Source organism: Pleurodeles waltl, chromosome 2_2 (assembly GCF_031143425.1).
Source record: "Pleurodeles waltl isolate 20211129_DDA chromosome 2_2, aPleWal1.hap1.20221129, whole genome shotgun sequence".
NCBI classification, from domain to species: domain Eukaryota; kingdom Metazoa; phylum Chordata; class Amphibia; order Caudata; family Salamandridae; genus Pleurodeles; species Pleurodeles waltl.
Genome location: NC_090439.1, coordinates 224,617,904 through 224,639,348, shown reverse-complemented (window position 1 = coordinate 224,639,348; position 21,445 = coordinate 224,617,904). Strand labels below are relative to the sequence as shown.

The window sequence follows — 21,445 nt, the reverse complement described above, 5'->3', positions numbered from 1 at the left end:
GAAAAAGACAAGAAACTCCCGAGGACAGCGGACCTGCTCCAAAAAGACTGCAACTTTGTTTCAAGGAGCAGCTTTAAAGACCCTGCAATCTCCCCGCAAGAAGCGTGAGACTTGCAACACTGCACCCGGCGACCCCGACTCGGCTGGTGGAGAACCAACACCTCAGGGAGGACCCCCGGATGACTCTACGACTGTGAGTACCAAAACCTGTCCCCCCTGAGCCCCCACAGCGCCGCCTGCAGAGGGAATCCCGAGGCTTCCCCTGACCGCGACTCTCTGAAACCTAAGTCCCGACGCCTGGAAAAGACCCTGCACCCGCAGCCCCCAGGACCTGAAGGACCGGACTTTCACTGGAGAAGTGACCCCCAGGAGTCCCTCTCCCTTGCCCAAGTGGAGGGTTCCCCGAGGAAGCCCCCCCTTGCCTGCCTGCAGCGCTGAAGAGATCCGTTGATCTCTCATAGACTAACATTGCAAACCCGACGCTTGTTTCTACACTGCACCCGGCCGCCCCCGCGCTGCTGAGGGTGAAATTTCTGTGTGGGCTTGTGTCCCCCCCGGTGCCCTACAAAACCCCCCTGGTCTGCCCTCCGAAGACGCGGGTACTTACCTGCAAGCAGACCGGAACCGGGGCACCCCCTTCTCTCCATTCTAGCCTATGCGTTTTGGGCACCACTTTGAACTCTGCACCTGACCGGCCCTGAGCTGCTGGTGTGGTGACTTTGAGGTTGCTCTGAACCCCCAACGGTGGGCTACCTTGGACCAAGAACTGAACCCTGTAAGGTTCTTACTTACCTGGTAAAACTAACAAAAACTTACCTCCCCCAGGAAATGTGAAAATTGCACTGTGTCCACTTTTGAAATAGCTATTTGTGAATAACTTGAAAAGTATACATGCAATTGAAATGATTCAAAGTTCCTAATGTACTTACCTGCAATACCTTTCAAACAAGATATTACATGTTAAATTTGAACCTGTGGTTCTTAAAATAAACTAAGAAAAGATATTTTTCTATAACAAAACCTATTGGCTGGATTTGTCTCTGAGTGTGTGTACCTCATTTATTGTCTATGTGTATGTACAACAAATGCTTAACACTACTCCTTGGATAAGCCTACTGCTCGACCACACTACCACAAAATAGAGCATTAGTATTATCTATTTTTACCACTATTTTACCTCTAAGGGGAACCCTTGGACTCTGTGCATGCTATTCCTTACTTTGAAATAGCACATACAGAGCCAACTTCCTACATTGGTGGATCAGCGGTGGGGTACAAGACTTTGCATTTGCTGGACTACTCAGCCAATACCTGATCACACGACAAATTCCAAAATTGTCATTAGAAATTGATTTTTGCAATTTGAAAAGTTTTCTAAATTCTTAAAAGACCTGCTAGGGCCTTGTGTTAGATCCTGTTTAGCATTTCTTTTAGAGTTTAAAAGTTTGTAAAAGTTTGAATTAGATTCTAGAACCAGTTGTAGATTCTTAAAAAGTATTCCAACTTTTAGAAGCAAAATGTCTAGCACAGATGTGACTGTGGTGGAACTCGACACCACACCTTACCTCCATCTTAAGATGAGGGAGCTAAGGTCACTCTGTAAAATAAAGAAAATAACAATGGGCCCCAAACCTACCAAAATACAGCTCCAGGAGCTTTTGGCAGAGTTTGAAAAGGCCAACCCCTCTGAGGGTGGCAACTCAGAGGAAGAGGATAGTGACTTGGAGGAAAATTCCCCCCTACCAGTCCTATCTAGGGAGAATAGGGTCTCTCAAACCCTGACTCCAAAAATAATAGTCAGAGATGCTGGTTCCCTCACAGGAGAGACCAACACCTCTGAAATCACTGAGGATAACTCCAGTGAAGAGGACATCCAGTTAGCCAGGATGGCCAAAAGATTGGCTTTGGAAAGACAGATACTAGCCATAGAGAGGGAAAGACAAGAGATGGGCCTAGGACCCATCAATGGTGGCAGCAACATAAATAGGGTCAGAGATTCTCCTGACATGTTGAAAATCCCTAAAGGGATTGTAACTAAATATGAAGATGGTGATGACATCACCAAATGGTTCACAGCTTTTGAGAGGGCTTGTGTAACCAGAAAAGTGAACAGATCTCACTGGGGTGCTCTCCTTTGGGAAATGTTCACAGGAAAGTGTAGGGATAGACTCCTCACACTCTCTGGAAAAGATGCAGAATCCTATGACCTCATGAAGGGTACCCTGATTGAGGGCTTTGGATTCTCCACTGAGGAGTATAGGATTAGATTCAGGGGGGCTCAAAAATCCTCGAGCCAGACCTGGATTGACTTTGTAGACTACTCAGTAAAAACACTAGATGGTTGGATTCAAGGCAGTGGTGTAAGTAATTATGATGGGCTGTACAATTTATTTGTGAAAGAACACCTGTTAAGTAATTGTTTCAATGATAAACTGCATCAGCATCTGGTAGACCTAGGACCAATTTCTCCCCAAGAATTGGGAAAGAAGGCGGACCATTGGGTCAAGACAAGGGTGTCCAAAACTTCCACAGGGGGTGACCAAAAGAAAGGGGTCACAAAACCTCCCCAGGGGAAAGGTGGTGAGACAGCCAAAAATAAAAATAGTCAAGAGTCTTCTAAAGGCCCCCAAAAACCTGCACAGGAGGGTGGGCCCAGAGCCTCTTCACAAAACAATCCTGGGTACAAGGGTAAAAACTTTGATCCCAAAAAGGCCTGGTGTCGAAACTGTAGTCAGTCTGGACACCAAACTGGAGACAAGGCCTGTCCCAAGAAAAGTTCCACTCCAAACTCCAATCCAGGTAACACTGGAATGGCTAGTCTCCAAGTGGGATCAACAGTGTGCCCAGAGCAAATCAGGGTCCACACTGAAGCTACTCTAGTCTCTGAGGGTGGGGTGGATTTAGCCACACTAGCTGCCTGGCCCCCTAACATGCAAAAATACAGGCAGCAGCTCTTTATTAATGGGACAAGTGTAGAGGGCCTGAGGGATACAGGTGCCAGTGTCACCATGGTGACAGAGAAACTGGTTTCCCCTGGCCAATACCTGACTGGAAAAACTTATACAGTCACCAATGCTGACAATCAAACTAAAGCACATCCCATGGCAATGGTAACTTTAGAATGGGGAGGGGTCAATGGCCTGAAACAGGTGGTGGTCTCCTCAAACATCCCAGTAGACTGTCTGCTTGGAAATGACCTGGAGTCCTCAGCATGGGCTGAGGTAGAACTAAAAACCCATGCAGCCATGCTGGGTATCCCTGAACTGGTGTGTGTAAAAACAAGAGCACAATGCAAGGCACAGGGTGAAAAAGTAGAGCTGGAGTCTGGCAAAATGGCCCAGCCTACCAAGAGAAAAGGAAAGTCAGTTGGGAAACCAACTGCAACACAGTCAGAAAAAGGGAACCTCTCTTCTCAGGAAGAAGTTCTGCCCTCTGAGGGAACTGAGCCTTTGGAACTTGAACCTTATCAGGTTGAGCTCTTAGGCCCGGGGGGACCCTCAAGGGAGGAGCTGTGTAAGGGACAAGAAACCTGTCCCTCTCTTGAAGGCCTTAGGCAGCAAGCTGCTGAAGAGTCCAAGGGCAAGAAAAATGGAACACATAGGGTCTATTGGGAAGATGGACTCGTGTACACTGAGGCCAGAGACCCCAAACCTGGTGCCACTAGGAGAGTGGTAGTGCCTCAGTCGTTCAGAGAGTTTATTCTGACCTTAGCCCATGATATTCCCCTTGCTGGGCATTTGGGACAAACCAAGACGTGGGAGAGGTTAGTCAACCACTTCTACTGGCCCAATATGTCCCAGAAGGTTAAGGAGTTTTGCCTCTCCTGCCCCACCTGTCAATCCAGTGGTAAGACAGGTGGGCACCCAAAGGCCCCCCTCATTCCACTTCCAGTGGTGGGGGTCCCCTTTGAAAGAGTGGGTGTGGACATAGTTGGTCCACTGGAACCTCCCACAGCCTCAGGAAATATGTACATCCTAGTAGTAGTGGATCATGCTACTAGGTATCCTGAAGCTATTCCCCTTAGGTCGACTACTGCCCCTGCAGTAGCCAAGGCCCTCAGTGGTATCTTTACCAGAGTGGGTTTCCCTAAGGAGGTGGTGTCTGACAGAGGTACCAACTTCATGTCAGCATACCTAAAACACATGTGGAATGAGTGTGGAGTGACTTACAAATTCACTACACCATACCATCCACAAACTAATGGCTTAGTTGAGAGATTCAACAAGACATTAAAAGGCATGATCATGGGGCTCCCAGAAAAACTCAAAAGGAGATGGGATGTCCTCTTGCCATGCCTGCTTTTTGCTTACAGAGAGGTGCCACAGAAGGGAGTAGGATTCTCACCCTTTGAACTTCTGTTTGGTCACCCTGTAAGGGGACCACTTGCTCTTGTTAAAGAAGGCTGGGAGAGACCTCTTCATGAGCCTAAACAAGACATAGTGGACTATGTACTTGGCCTTCGCTCTAGAATGGCAGAGTACATGGAAAAGGCAACCAAAAACCTTGAGGCCAGCCAACAGCTCCAGAAGTTTTGGTATGACCAAAAGGCTGCACTGGTTGAGTTCCAACCAGGGCAGAAAGTCTGGGTTCTGGAGCCTGTGGCTCCCAGGGCACTCCAGGACAAATGGAGTGGCCCTTACCCAGTGCTAGAAAGGAAGAGTCAGGTCACCTACCTGGTGGACCTGGGCACAAGCAGGAGCCCCAAGAGGGTGATCCATGTGAACCGCCTTAAGCTCTTCCATGACAGGGCTGATGTGAATCTGTTGATGGTAACAGATGAGGATCAGGAGGCAGAGAGTGAACCTCTCCCTGATCTTCTGTCATCAGACCCAAAAGATGGCTCAGTAGATGGAGTGATCTACTCAGACACCCTCTCTGGCCAACAGCAAGCTGATTGTAGGAGAGTCCTACAACAGTTTCCTGAACTCTTCTCCTTAACCCCTGGTCAGACACACCTGTGTACCCATGATGTGGACACAGGAGACAGCATGCCTGTCAAGAACAAAATCTTTAGACAATCTGACCATGTTAAGGAAAGCATCAAGGTGGAAGTCCACAAGATGCTGGAATTGGGAGTAATTGAGCGCTCGGACAGCCCCTGGGCTAGCCCAGTGGTCTTAGTCCCCAAACCTCACACCAAAGATGGAAAGAAAGAGATGAGGTTTTGTGTGGACTACAGAGGGCTCAATTCTGTCACCAAGACAGATGCTCATCCAATTCCTAGAGCTGATGAGCTCATAGATAAATTAGGTGCTGCCAAATTCTTAAGTACCTTTGACTTGACAGCAGGGTACTGGCAAATAAAAATGGCACCTGGAGCAAAAGAGAAAACAGCATTCTCCACACCTGATGGGCATTATCAGTTCACTGTTATGCCCTTTGGTTTAAAGAATGCCCCTGCCACCTTCCAAAGGTTGGTGAATCAAGTCCTTGCTGGCTTGGAGTCCTTTAGCACAGCTTATCTTGATGATATTGCTGTCTTTAGCTCCACCTGGCAGGATCACCTGGTCCACCTGAAGAAGGTTTTGAAGGCTCTGCAATCTGCAGGCCTCTCTATCAAGGCATCCAAATGCCAGATAGGGCAGGGAACTGTGGTTTACTTGGGCCACCTTGTAGGTGGAGGCCAAGTTCAGCCACTCCAACCCAAGATCCAGACTATTCTGGACTGGGTAGCTCCAAAAACCCAGACTCAAGTCAGGGCATTCCTTGGCTTGACTGGGTATTACAGGAGGTTTGTGAAGGGATATGGATCCATTGTGACAGCCCTCACTGAACTCACCTCCAAGAAAATGCCCAAGAAAGTGAACTGGACTGTGGAATGCCAACAGGCCTTTGACACCCTGAAACAAGCAATGTGCTCAGCACCAGTTCTAAAAGCTCCAGATTATTCTAAGCAGTTCATTGTGCAGACAGATGCCTCTGAACATGGGATAGGGGCAGTTTTGTCCCAAACAAATGATGATGGCCTTGACCAGCCTGTTGCTTTCATTAGCAGGAGGTTACTCCCCAGGGAGCAGCGTTGGAGTGCCATTGAGAGGGAGGCCTTTGCTGTGGTTTGGTCCCTGAAGAAGCTGAGACCATACCTCTTTGGGACTCACTTCCTAGTTCAAACTGACCACAGACCTCTCAAATGGCTGATGCAAATGAAAGGTGAAAATCCTAAACTGTTGAGGTGGTCCATCTCCCTACAGGGAATGGACTTTATAGTGGAACACAGACCTGGGACTGCCCATGCCAATGCAGATGGCCTTTCCAGGTTCTTCCACTTAGAAAATGAAGACTCTCTTGGGAAAGGTTAGTCTCATCCTCTTTCGTTTGGGGGGGGGGGTTGTGTAAGGAAATGCCTCCTTGGCATGGTTGCCCCCTGACTTTTTGCCTTTGCTGATGCTATGTTTACAATTGAAAGTGTGCTAAGGCCTGCTAACCAGGCCCCAGCACCAGTGTTCTTTCCCTAACCTGTACTTTTGTATCCACAATTGGCAGACCCTGGCATCCAGATAAGTCCCTTGTAACTGGTACTTCTAGTACCAAGGGCCCTGATGCCAAGGAAGGTCTCTAAGGGCTGCAGCATGTCTTATGCCACCCTGGAGACCTCTCACTCAGCACAGACACACTGCTTACCAGCTTGTGTGTGCTAGTGAGAACAAAACGAGTAAGTCGACATGGCACTCCCCTCAGGGTGCCATGCCAGCCTCTCACTGCCTATACAGTATAGGTAAGACACCCCTCTAGCAGGCCTTACAGCCCTAAGGCAGGGTGCACTATACCATAGGTGAGGGTACCAGTGCATGAGCATGGTACCCCTACAGTGTCTAAACAAAACCTTAGACATTGTAAGTGCAGGGTAGCCATAAGAGTATATGGTCTGGGAGTCTGTCAAACACGAACTCCACAGCACCATAATGGCTACACTGAAAACTGGGAAGTTTGGTATCAAACTTCTCAGCACAATAAATGCACACTGATGCCAGTGTACATTTTATTGCAAAATACACCCCAGAGGGCACCTTAGAGGTGCCCCCTGAAACTTAACCGACTGTCTGTGTAGGCTGACTAGTTCCAGCAGCCTGCCACACTAGAGACATGTTGCTGGCCCCATGGGGAGAGTGCCTTTGTCACTCTGAGGCCAGTAACAAAGCCTGCACTGGGTGGAGATGCTAACACCTCCCCCAGGCAGGAGCTGTAACACCTGGCGGTGAGCCTCAAAGGCTCACCCCTTTGTCACAGCCCAGCAGGGCACTCCAGCTTAGTGGAGTTGCCCGCCCCCTCCGGCCACGGCCCCCACTTTTGGCGGCAAGGCTGGAGGGAACAAAGAAAGCAACAAGGAGGAGTCACTGGCCAGTCAGGACAGCCCCTAAGGTGTCCTGAGCTGAGGTGACTCTAACTTTTAGAAATCCTCCATCTTGCAGATGGAGGATTCCCCCAATAGGGTTAGGATTGTGACCCCCTCCCCTTGGGAGGAGGCACAAAGAGGGTGTACCCACCCTCAGGGCTAGTAGCCATTGGCTACTAACCCCCCAGACCTAAACACGCCCTTAAATTTAGTATTTAAGGGCTACCCTGAACCCTAGAAAATTAGATTCCTGCAAACTACAAGAAGAAGGACTGCCTAGCTGAAAACCCCTGCAGAGGAAGACCAGAAGACGACAACTGCCTTGGCTCCAGAAACTCACCGGCCTGTCTCCTGCCTTCCAAAGAACTCTGCTCCAGCGACGCCTTCCAAGGGACCAGCGACCTCTGAATCCTCTGAGGACTGCCCTGCTTCGAAAAAGACAAGAAACTCCCGAGGACAGCGGACCTGCTCCAAAAAGACTGCAACTTTGTTTCAAGGAGCAGCTTTAAAGACCCTGCAATCTCCCCGCAAGAAGCGTGAGACTTGCAACACTGCACCCGGCGACCCCGACTCGGCTGGTGGAGAACCAACACCTCAGGGAGGACCCCCGGACGACTCTACGACTGTGAGTACCAAAACCTGTCCCCCCTGAGCCCCCACAGCGCCGCCTGCAGAGGGAATCCCGAGGCTTCCCCTGACCGCGACTCTCTGAAACCTAAGTCCCGACGCCTGGAAAAGACCCTGCACCCGCAGCCCCCAGGACCTGAAGGACCGGACTTTCACTGGAGAAGTGACCCCCAGGAGTCCCTCTCCCTTGCCCAAGTGGAGGGTTCCCCGAGGAAGCCCCCCCCTTGCCTGCCTGCAGCGCTGAAGAGATCCGTTGATCTCTCATAGACTAACATTGCAAACCCGACGCTTGTTTCTACACTGCACCCGGCCGCCCCCGCGCTGCTGAGGGTGAAATTTCTGTGTGGGCTTGTGTCCCCCCCGGTGCCCTACAAAACCCCCCTGGTCTGCCCTCCGAAGACGCGGGTACTTACCTGCAAGCAGACCGGAACCGGGGCACCCCCTTCTCTCCATTCTAGCCTATGCGTTTTGGGCACCACTTTGAACTCTGCACCTGACCGGCCCTGAGCTGCTGGTGTGGTGACTTTGGGGTTGCTCTGAACCCCCAACGGTGGGCTACCTTGGACCAAGAACTGAACCCTGTAAGGTTCTTACTTACCTGGTAAAACTAACAAAAACTTACCTCCCCCAGGAACTGTGAAAATTGCACTAAGTGTCCACTTTTGAAATAGCTATTTGTGAATAACTTGAAAAGTATACATGCAATTGAAACGATTCAAAGTTCCTAATGTACTTACCTGCAATACCTTTCAAACAAGATATTACATGTTAAATTTGAACCTGTGGTTCTTAAAATAAACTAAGAAAATATATTTTTCTATAACAAAACCTATTGGCTGGATTTGTCTGAGTGTGTGTACCTCATTTATTGTCTATGTGTATGTACAACAAATGCTTAACACTACTCCTTGGATAAGCCTACTGCTCGACCACACTACCACAAAATAGAGCATTAGTATTATCTATTTTTACCACTATTTTACCTCTAAGGGGAACCCTTGGACTCTGTGCATGCTATTCCTTACTTTGAAATAGCACATACAGAGCCAACTTCCTACAAGAAGGATCGGACTTCTCAAGGATGACGCACATCCACAAGCCAAAGTGGTTAAAAAAGTCACGCCTCCGCCCTCTCCACCACAACAGGCATCGCCGGCACAAACACCGCCACAAATGCACTCACCAGCGCAAACTACCATAAGTCAAGATAATCAGGATCAAGACGCTTGGGACCTATATGACACCCCAGTGCCGGACAATGATCCCGATTCATACCCCACAAAGCCGTCACCGCCAGAGGACAGTACCTCATACTCGCAACTGGTGGCTAGGGCAGCAGAATTCCACAATGTCCAACTGCATTCCGATCCTATAGAGGATGATTTTTTATTTAACACCCTCTCGGCTACACATAGCCAATATCAATGTCTCCCAATGCTACCAGGGATGTTACGGCACGCAAAACAAATTTTTGAAGAGCCCGTAAAATCAAGAGCCATCACCCCAAGGGTGGATAAGAAATACAAACCACCACCCACAGACCCAGTGTTTATTACTTCGCAGTTACCACCTGACTCCGTAGTAGTGGGGGCAGCTCGCAAAAGAGCAAATTCCCATACATCTGGCGACGCCCCACCTCCGGACAAAGAAAGCAGAAAATTTGATGCGGCAGGAAAAAGAGTAGCATCACAGGCAGCCAACCAGTGGCGCATCGCGAATTCTCAAGCGCTGCTGGCCCGATATGACCGCGCACACTGGGATGAGATGCAACTTCTCATAGACCATCTTCCCCAGGAATACCAAAAAAGGGCGCAGCAAATAGTTGAAGAGGGACAAACGATCTCAAACAATCAAATCCGCTCTTCAATGGACGCAGCTGATACTGCAGCGAGAACAGTCAACACTGCTGTCACCATAAGGAGACACGCTTGGCTCCGCACTTCAGGCTTCAAACCTGAAATCCAGCAGGCTGTCCTTAATATGCCCTTCAACGAGAAACAACTTTTTGGCCCTGAAGTGGACACAGCCATTGAAAAACTTAAAAAGGACACAGACACGGCCAAAGCCATGGGCGCACTCTACTCCCCGCAGAGCAGAGGCTCTTTTAGAAAAACTCCATTTAGAGGGGGGTTTCGTGGCCAACCCACAGACACCACCAGCCAACAAACAAGAACCACACCATATCAGGGTTCATTCCAAAGGGGAGGTTTCAGGGGATATAGAGGGGGTCAATTCCCAAGGAGTAGGGGAAGATTCCAGACTCCAAAAACACCTCCACCTAAACAGTGACTTTCAAGTCGCACAACCCCTCCACTCAACACCAGTGGGGGGAAGACTAAGCCAATTCTACCAATCTTGGCAGCAGATTACAACAGACAATTGGGTATTAGCAATAATCCAACATGGCTATTGCATAGAATTCCACAAATTCCCACCAAACATCCCTCCAAAAACACGCAAAATGTCACCACAACATTTAGAACTTTTAGGACTAGAAGTTCAAGCACTACTGCAAAAGGATGCAATAGAGTTAGTACCAGTACAACAAAAAAACACAGGAGTTTACTCCCTGTACTTTCTAATTCCAAAAAAAGACAAAACATTAAGACCAATATTAGATCTCAGGACACTAAATACCTACATCATATCGGACCACTTTCACATGGTCACACTACAAGACATCATTCCACTGCTCAAACAGCAAGATTACATGACCACATTAGACCTAAAAGATGCGTACTTTCATATACCGATACACCCTTCTCACAGAAAGTACCTAAGGTTCGTATTCAAAGGAATACATTACCAATTCAAAGTGTTGCCATTCGGAATAACAACTGCACCAAGAGTATTCACAAAATGTCTAGCAGTAGTAGCAGCACATATCAGGAGACAACAGATACATGTGTTTCCTTACCTAGACGATTGGCTAATCAAGACCAACACAGTAAAAAAGTGCACAAACGACACCACATATGTCATACAAACCCTTCACAAACTGGGTTTCTCCATCAACTATACAAAGTCACACCTCGAACCGTGTCAGACACAACAATATCTAGGGGCAACCATCAACACATCAAAAGGAATTGCCACTCCAAGTCCACAAAGAGTGCAAGCATTCCACAAGGTAATAAGTGCTATGTTTCCAAACCAAAAGATACAAGCAAAATTTGTGCTAAAACTTCTAGGCATGATGTCATCATGCATAGCCATTGTCCCAAACGCAAGACTACACATGCGACCCTTACAACAGTGCCTAGCATCACAATGGTCACAGGCACAGGGTCAACTTCAAGATCTGGTGTTGGTAGACCGCCAAACATACCTCTCGCTTCTTTGGTGGAACAGCAACAATTTAAACAAAGGGCGGACATTTCAGGACCCAGTGCCTCAATACGTTATAACAACAGATGCTTCCATGACAGGGTGGGGAGCACACCTCAATCACCACAGCATTCAAGGACAATGGGATGTACACCAAACAAAATTTCATATCAATTACCTAGAACTGTTAGCAGTATTTCTAGCGTTAAAAGCCTTTCAACCCATAATAACACACAAATACATTCTTGTCAAAACAGACAACATGACAACAATGTATTATTTAAACAAACAAGGAGGAACACATTCAACACAATTGTGTCTCCTAACACAAAAAATATGGCAGTGGGCGATTCACAACAACATTCGCCTAATAGCACAATTTATTCCAGGGATCCAAAACCAACTAGCAGACAACCTTTCGCGAGACCACCAACAAGTCCACAAATGGGAAATTCACCCCCAAGTTCTGAACAAGTACTTTCAAATTTGGGGAACACCCCAGATAGATTTGTTCGCAACAAAAGAAAACGCAAAATGCCAAAACTTCGCATCCAGGTACCCACACCGCGAATCACAAGGCAATGCTCTATGGATGAGTTGGTCATGGATATTTGCATACGCTTTTCCCCCTCTCCCTCTCCTTCCATATCTAGTAAACAAGTTGAGTCAAAACCAACTCAAACTCATACTGATAGCACCCACATGGGCAAGACAACCTTGGTATACAACTCTACTAGACCTTTCACTAGTACCACATGTCAAACTACCCAACAGACCAGATCTGTTAACACAACACAAACAACAGATCAGGCATCCAAACCCAGCATCATTGAATCTGGCAATTTGGCTCCTGAAATCATAGAATTCGGACACTTAGACCTCACACAAGAATGTATGGAGGTCATAAAACAAGCTAGAAAAGCTTCCACTAGACACTGCTATGCATCTAAGTGGAAAAGATTTGTTTGCTACTGCCATACCAATCAAATCCAACCATTGCATGCCTCTACAAAGGACATAGTGGGATACTTACTACATTTGCAAAAAGCGAATCTCGCTTTTTCATCTATAAAAATACACCTCGCAGCAATATCTGCTTACCTACAAACTACTCATTCATCGTCTCTATTTAGAATACCAGTTATTAAAGCATTCATGGAAGGGCTAAAAAGAATTATACCACCAAGAACACCACCAGTTCCTTCATGGAACCTTAACATCGTCTTAACAAGACTCATGGGTCCACCTTTCGAACCCATGCATTCCTGTGAAATGCAATATTTAACCTGGAAAGTCGCATTTCTCATTGCAATCACATCCCTCAGAAGAGTAAGTGAAATACAGGCATTTACCATACAAGAACCATTTATTCAAATACACAAAAATAAAATAGTTCTAAGAACAAATCCAAAATTTCTACCAAAAGTAATCTCACCATTCCATTTAAATCAAACAGTAGAATTGCCAGTGTTCTTCCCACAACCAGATTCCGTGGCTGAAAGGGCACTACATACATTAGACATCAAAAGAGCACTAATGTACTACATTGACAGAACAAAGCTAATCAGGAAAACAAAACAACTGTTCATAGCTTTTCAAAAACCACACATAGGAAATCCAATCTCTAAACAAGGCATTCCTAGATGGATAGTCAGATGTATTCAAACATGCTATCTTAAAGCCAAAAGAGAATTGCCTATTACACCAAAGGCACACTCAACCAGAAAGAAAGGTGCTACAATGGCCTTTTTAGGAAACATTCCTATGAGCGAAATATGTAAGGCTGCAACCTGGTCTACGCCTCATACATTTACTAAACACTACTGTGTAGACGTACTAAATGCACAACAAGCTACAGTGGGCCAAGCTGTACTAAGAACATTATTCCAAACTACTTCAACTCCTACAGGCTAAACCACCGCTTTTAGGGGAGGTAACTGCTTTATAGTCTATGCGAAACATGTGTATCTGCAGCAACATATGCCATCGAACTGAAAATGTCACTTACCCAGTGTACATCTGTTCGTGGCATTAGTCGCTGCAGATTCACATGTGCCCTCCCGCCTCCCCGGGAAGCCTGTAGCCGTTTAGAAGTAGATCTTAAATCTTAAACATTTGTACATTTGTAAATAATTATTATAAACTTTTTATGTACATACGTATTCACTCCATTGCATGGGCACTATTTATAGCAAACAACTCCATCCTCACCCTCTGCGGGGAAAACAATCTAAGATGGAGTCGACGCCCATGCGCAATGGAGCCGAAGAGGGAGGAGTCCTTCGGTCCCGTGACCAAAAAAGACTTCTTCGAAGAAAAACAACTTGTAATACTCCGAGCCCAACACCAGGCAGCGGACTGTGCGAAACATGTGAATCTGCAGCGACTAATGCCACGAACAGATGTACACTGGGTAAGTGACATTTTCATTTCTTAGTTTATTTTAAGAACCACAGGTTCAAGATTTGTAGTAAACACTTTAAATGCAAGGTACTTCACTTAGATAATTTAGGAACTTTGAATGAAAACAATATCATGTACATGTAAAAATGGCAATAAGCTATTTTCAAAGTGGACACGGTGCAAAAATCAACAGTTCCTGGGGGAGGTAAGTGAAGGTTAGATTAGGAGGTAAGTAAAACACTTACAAGTCTCAGTTCTGGGGCATAGGCAGCCCACCGTTGGGGGTTCAAGGCAACCCCAAAGTTACCACACCAGCAGCTCAGGGCCGGTCAGGTGCAGAGGTCAAAGAGGTGCCCAAAACACATAGGTGCCTATGGAGAACAGGGGTGCTCCGGTTCCAGTCTGCCAGCAGGTAAGTACCTGCGTCCTCGGGGGCAGACCAGGGAGGTTTTGTAGAGCACTTGAGGGGACACAAGTAGGCACACAAAACACCCCCTCAGCGGCATGGGCGGCTGGGTGCAGTATGCAAAGCAGGCGTCAGGCTTCAGGTAGGAAACAGTGGAGCGACCCGGGTGTCACTCTAGCGGTGCAGGCAGGCACAGGGGGAGCTTCTCGGGATAGCTACCACCTGGGCTTGGCAGAGGGTCATCTGGGGGTCACTTCTGCGTTGAAGGTTGGTTCCTTCATGTCCTGGGGGCTGCGGGTGGAGTGTTGGTTCCAGGCGTCTGGTCCCTTATTACAGGTAGTTGCAGTCAGGGGGAGCCTCTCGATCCTCTCTGCAGACGTCGCTGTGGGGGCTCAGGGGGGGTCGTCTCTGGTTACTCACGGGCTCGCAGTCGCCGGGGAGTCCTCACTGAGGTGTTGGTTTTCTGCAGGTCGAGCCAGGGGCGTCTGGTGCAGAGTGGGAAGTCTTGCGCTTCTGGCATGAAACGTGAAGTCTTTGGAAGTTGCTTCCTTGTTGCAAAGAAGTACCTGTTTTTGAACAGTGCCGCTGTTCACAATAGTTTCTTGGCCCTTTAATCCAGGGCAGTCCTCTGAGGCTTCAGAGGTCGCTGGTCCCTGTCGGATGTGTCGCTGATTGCAGGTTTTCGAAGTTGGAGACAGGCTGGTAGGGCTGGGGCCAAAGCAGTTGTTGTCTTCCTCCTTCTCTGCAGGCTTGTAGGTCAGCAGTCCTTGTTTCTTCAGGTTGCAGGAAGCTGATTTCCTGGGATCTGGGGAGCCCCTAAATATTGAATCTAGGGGTGTGTTTAGGTCTGGGAGGGCAGTAGCCAATGGCTAGGTGAGGGTGGCGGGGGTCAAATTTATTTTAGGCCATTTCTGCCCCCCCGGGGCCGGCTGAGCTAGAGGCCAAAATCCACAGGTAGGCACTTTGCAAAAAACACCTCTGTTTTCTGTGAAAAAATGTGATGTGTCCACGTTGTGTTTTGGGCCATTTCCTTTCGTGGGCGCTAGGCCTACCCACACAAGTGAGGTACCATTTTTATCTGGAGACTTCGGGGAACGCTGGGTGGAAGGAAATTTGTGGCTCCTCTCAGATTCAAGAACTTTCCGTCACTGAAATGAGTGGAAAATGTGTTTTTTTTGGCCAAATTTTGATGTTTGCAAAGGATTCTGGAGAACAGAACCTGGTCAGAGCCCCACAAGTCACCCCATCTTGGATTCCCCTACGTCTCTAGTTTTAAAAAATGCACAGGTTTGTTAGGTTTCCCTAGGTCCCGGCTGAGCTAGGAGCCAAAATCTACAGGTAGGCACTTTGCAAAAAACACCTCTGTTTTCTTTCAAAAATTGTGATGTGTCCACGTTGTGTTTTGGGTATTTCCTGTCACAGGCGCTAGGCCTACCCACACAAGTGAGGTATCATTTTTATCGGGAGACTTGGGGGGAACGCTGGGTGGAAGGAAATTTGTGGCTCCCCTCAGATTCCAGAACTTTCTGTCACCAAAATGTGAGTAAAATGTGTTTTTTTTTAGCCAAAGTTTGAGGTTTGCAAAGGATTCTGGGTAACAGAACCTGGTCAGAGCCCCACAAGTCTCCCCATCTTGGATTCCCCTAGGTCTCTAGTTTTAAAAAATGCACAGGTTTGGTAGGTTTCCCTAGGTGCCGGCTTAGCTGGAGGCCAAAATCTACAGGTAGGCACTTTGCAAAAAACACCTCTGTTATCTTTCAAAAAATGTGATGTGTCCACGTTGCGTTTTGGGGCATTTCCTGTCGCGGGCGCTAGGCCTACCCGCACAAGTGAGGTATAATTGTTATCGGGAGACTTGGGGGAACATAGAATAGCAAAACAAGTGTTATTGCCCCTTGTCTTTCCCTACATTTTTTTATTTCCAAATATAAGAGTGTGTAAAAAAGACGTCTATTTGAGAAATGCCCTGTAATTCACATGCTAGTATGGTCACCCCGGAATTCAGAGATGTGCAAATAACCACTGTTCCTCAACACCTTATCTTGTGCCAATTTCGGAAATACAAAGGTTTCTTGATAGCTATTTCTCACTCTTTATATTTCAGCAAATGAATTGCTGTATACCCTGTATAGAATGAAAACGCACTGCAGGGTGCAGCTCATTTATTGGCTCTGGGTACCTAGGGTTCTTGATGAACCTACAAGCCCTATATATCCCTGCAACCAGAAGAGTCCAGCAGACGTAAGGGTATATTGCTTTCAAAAATATGACATTGCAGGAAAAAGTTACAGAGTAAAACGTAGAGAAAAATTGCCGTTTTTTTCACCTCAATTTCAATATTTTTCTTTTTCAGTTGTTGTTTTCTGTAGGAAACCCTTGTAGGATCTACACAAATGACCCCTTGCTAAATTCAGAATTTTGTCTACTTTTCAGAAATGTTTAGGTTTCTGGGATCCAGCATTGGTTTCATGCCCATTTCTGTCACTGACTGGACGGAGGCTGAAAGCACCAACAATTGTAAAAATGGGGTATGTCCCAGTAAAATGCCAAATTCGTATTGAAAAATTGGGTTTTCTGATTCAAGTCTGCCTGTTCCCGAAAGCTTGGAAGCTGGTGATTTTAGCACCACAAACCCTTTGTTGATGCCATTTTCAGGAAAAAAAAACACAAGCCGCCTTCTGCAGCCTCTTTTTCCCATTTTTTTGAAAAAAAACTAATTTTCACTGTATTTTGGCTAATTTCTTGGCCTCCTTCAGGGGAACCCACAAAGTCTGGGTACTTCTAGAATCCCTAGGATGCTGGAGAAAAAGGACACAAATTTGGCTTGGCTAGCTTATGTGGACAAAACGTTATGAGGGCCTAAGCGCGAAATGCCCCAAATAGCCAAAAAAAGGCCTGGCACAGGAGTGGGAAATTGCCTGGCAGCGAAGGGGTTAAGTTGGTACTTCAGTCAGAAACCACCTCCTTAGGAAATCCCACTCTGGTAAAAAAAATACCAATGAGTGCTTTGGCTACTGCAGGGGCAGTAGTGGACCTAAGGGGAATTGCTTCAGGGTACCTAGTAGCATGATCCACTACTACTAGGATATACTGCTTCCGTGATGCTGTGGGAGGTTCAAGTGGACCCACTATGTCCACTCCCACTCTTTCAAAGAGGACCCCCACCAATGGAAGCGGAATGAGGGGGCCTTTGGATGGCCACCTGTCTTACCACTGGCTTCACAGGTGACACAGGAGATGCAAAACTCCTTTACCTTCTGGGACATATTGGGCCAGTAGAAATGGTTGACTAATCTCTCCCATGTCTTTGTTTGTCCCAAATGCCCAGCCAGGGGAGTGTCATGGGCTAAGGTCAGAATGAACTCTCTAAATTCCTGAGGCAGTACCACTCTCCTAGTGGCACCAGGTTTTGGATCTCTTACCTCAGTGTAAAGGAGCCCATTTTCCCAATAGACCATGCAGGTTCTACTGACATTTCCTTTTTCTTGCTCAGCTGCTTGCTGTCTTAGGCCTTCAAGAGAGGGACACGTTTCTTGCCCCTTACACAGCTGTTCCTTTGAGGGTCCTCCTGGGCCCAAGAGCTCAACCTGGTAAGGCTCCAGCTCCATGGACTCAGTTCTCTCAGGGGATAGAACATCTTCCTGGGAAGAGAGGTTCTGTTTCTATTGCTGTGTTGAAGCTGGTTCCCCAGTCTTCTTTCCTTTTCTCTCTGAAGGTTGGGCTATTATTCCAGACTCCAACACTTCTTTTTCACCCTGAGCCCTGCTCTGTGCCCTTGTCTTGACATACACCAGTTCAGGGATACCCAGCATGGCTGCATGGGTCTTGAGCTCTACCTCAGACTCCAGATCATTCCCTAGCAGACATTCTACTGGAATTGCAGAGGAGACTACCACCTGTTTCAGGCCAGTGACCCCTCCCCATTCTAAAGTTACCAATGCCGTTGGATGGACTTTAGTCTGATTGTCAGCATTTGTGACTGGATATGTCTGTCCAGTCAGGTATTGTCCTAGGGAAACCAGTTTGTCTGTCACCATTGTGACACTGGCACCTGTATCCCTCAGGACTTCTACTCTAGTCCCATTGATTAAGAGCTGCTGCCTGTATTTTTACATGTTAGGCGGCCAGGCAGCAAGTGTAGCTAGGCCCACCTCACCCTCAGGGATTAATGTAGCTGCACTGTGAACCCTTATTTCCTCTGGGCACACTGTTGATCACACCTGGAGACTGGCTATTCCTGTGCTAACTGAAGTAATACTTGTCGTGGGACTTTTCTTGGGACAGGCCTTGTCTACAGTTTCGTGTCCATGCTGACTACAGATTCGACACCAGGCCTTCTTGGGATCAAAGTTTTTACCCTTGTACCGAAATGAGGATTGTGAAGAGGCTTTGGACCCACCCTCCTGTGCAGGTTTTTGGGGCCCTGTAGAAGACACTTTACTTTTTCCCTTGGATGTCTCAACACTCTTCCCCGGGGGAGGCTTTGTGACCCCTTTCTTTTGGTCACCCCCTGTAGAAGCCTTGGTCACCCTGGTCTTGACCCAATGGTCTGCCTTCTTTCCCAATTCTTGGGGAGAAATTGGACCTAGGTCTACCAGATGTTGATGCAGTTTGTCATTGAAACAATTACTTAACAGATGTTCTTCCATAAACAAGTTATACAGCCCATCATTTACACCACTGCCTTATTTCCAACCATCTAGTGTTTTGACTGAGAAGTCAACAAAATCAACCCAGGTCTGGCTCAAGGATTTTTGAGCCCCCCTGAACCTAATCCTGTACTCCTCAGTTGAGAATCCAAAGCCGTCAATCAGGGTAGCCTTCTTGAGGTCATAGGATTCTGGATTGGGTGGGACAGGGAACCCCCAAAGACACTAGAGCCCCTACCTCAGTGGAGAACTGTGTAATTGTTTGTGAATGTTGTATTCTTTCTTTGTGTGGTTAGTGCTAAAAATTAAATGCTTCTCTTTTTTTTAGAAAAGGTAATATTTGGCTGGACAATGATTTATTGCTGCTGCATGCATTTTGAATTGAGAACCAGTGTTCACTAATCTGTATCCACATCTCCTTGAGAGAGCCGTGGAGTGCTCGGGTGCAGAAAGTCAAGTGCTGCAGGGATAAATGACCCCGATTCTCAAAATCCATATTAGGCCGGACCAGGGACATCAGGAGTAAAAAGATCTCAAGCCTCAAGGTTGGGCCCAGTAGCTCCTGCATGACCAGTGGCCCTCTGAACGGGGTTGGTTCGCCCACACTTCTTCTGCCTGTCCTCTTTGTGAAGGAAGCTTGGGCGTTGCCTGCCTAATTTGTGCCTGTCCTTTACTTTTTACTGATGTCTAAAAAACTATTTCTGTATACAATCCTATTTTTCAATGATTGTTTAAAATGTTCGATCTTGAGTGTGGAATATGCTGTTTTTTTTTTTTTTTCTTGACGTATCAAATTTAGAAATGTGTAACTTCTGACTATTTAATATTTTTAATATTGAAATAACTCAAGCCAATGTACGTTAATTACAGCTCTTATCCTCATACACTCTGTTACTTTTTTATTACACAGATGACATGAACTGGAATGCCTTAGAATGGGACAGAGCTGCAGAAGAGCTTACCTGGGAAAGAGTGAGTGTAATATGTACCTACAACAAATTTAAAAATTGCTTTGCAATATTTTAGAAGCACCATTCGAAATGAAGGTCACTAAATGATCACAGTACAGCACCATGGATATAGAAATATGTGACAAGACAGGAGCAAAGTATGTGTCTGGTTTAGACTCATGATGCAACATTGAAAAGGCTTCTTATACAAAACAGGAGTAAAACTAATTTACACTTCACTTTGTATAAAATGATTAAGAAACTTTTTTTCAAGCGCTTAGGTATCAAAACAGATGTGATTGCTTTAGAAAATAATAGTATGTATTTAACCACAGTCTAAATGTATTTAATTGGTACTTACCAGAATATTGTTTACCATCAGAACACAGCAATACCATTTTTAGGTCCAGCTTACCAGACGGCCCAAGCTGTCTGATTGCAAAAGACCTATTGTGTGCTTACTCAGAACTTGCAAGGGCCTACAACTCATACATTGCTTATCATTATATTAGCTGCATTGTCACTCTCATTTACTTGCTTCTTATTTGATAGCTTTCCTTCCTCTTTTTGCGTTGGTCCTCTTGGTTGAGTGACTTGTATCCTTCCATTGCACATATTCAGTGAACTACTTTTTCATTCAGGACTCCATCTGGAGGATATGTATTTGTTTGATGGCATGTGTGGCTGTAGGATGCACATGCTCTGCCTACGTCTGCCATGTAGTGTTTAAAAGAAAAAAAACTTTTTGCTTTTAAACCTGGACTTAACATATCCGAAGAGGTCAAAATAAACGTAAGCGATGACTCTTAATCCGAAACAAAGCATACATGTATATTGAAAACGAAAAACAACCTCTCCATACCCTTTCTCCGGGCACTCAGTCGGCCGGCTCCGGACTCCCCATAGTCGGTTTATGTCTCTTTTCGCTACCATCAATCCAAGTCCCCATAGCAGAAGTTTCCTCCGGGGAAGATCTATATCATTGGGAATGCCTAGCAGTATGTATTTCGGATCGGGGGGATCCGTTCAATCAGTACCCATGAAAGCTCTCCCAACACCTCTTTCCAGAACTCCCTAATCATGGGGCAGTCCCACATAATGTGAAAGAAGGAACCGATCTTACTACAACCTCTGGCGCAATTTGGGTGTCTGGCCCTCCCCATTGAATATAGTCTCTGCGGGTCATAGTACACTCTGTGTAGAATTTTAAATTGTATCAGGCGAAGTCTAGACCTAATTGCCACTTCCCTTGGAATCATCAATGCAGCCTCCTAATCTATATCTTCCATTGGTCCTAGGTCCCTCTCCCATTTAATACGTAGGGTTACCAGCGTATTTGGCACATTATTATTGATGGTTTTATATACTCCCTATGTCGCTTTCTCCATTATTTTATTTGTTAGCAAGCGGCCCTCCAGGGGGTAGTGGTCCAGGATTTCTCATCCCAAGAGACCCTCCACCCTACAAGCGTGTCTCAGCCGTATATATTGAAAATATTGCGTTCCTCTCAGGGCATATTCCCGTTGAAGAGACTCAAAGGGGATAAGGTCTCCGTTCAGTATCAGATCCCCAGTTTTGGAAATTCCAATCATGTCCCAACCCTTGAAGCCCTTAAGTTTCTTAATTTCCTTTAAGCACCCTCCCTCCCATAGTGGGGCTTCCCTAGTTGGATGCCTGTACCATCCTATCTTCTTATTGGCTCTTTTCCAGGCCAGTAGGGTCACTCTTGTGGCTGGAGTGAGGTGTCCAG

At 46.6% G+C, this 21,445-nt stretch overlaps 1 protein-coding gene across 1 annotated transcript in view; it reads left to right on the top strand.

The window, feature by feature from the left end:
* The window catches only part of MARCHF6 (membrane associated ring-CH-type finger 6), a 1,058,737-nt gene that overhangs the window by 161,989 nt on the left and 875,303 nt on the right, over nt 1-21,445 (top strand). The window contains exon 8 of the mRNA XM_069219690.1: nt 19,656-19,717. Coding sequence (XP_069075791.1) covers nt 19,656-19,717 — 62 coding nt within the window. The remainder of the gene's footprint in view (nt 1-19,655; nt 19,718-21,445) is intronic.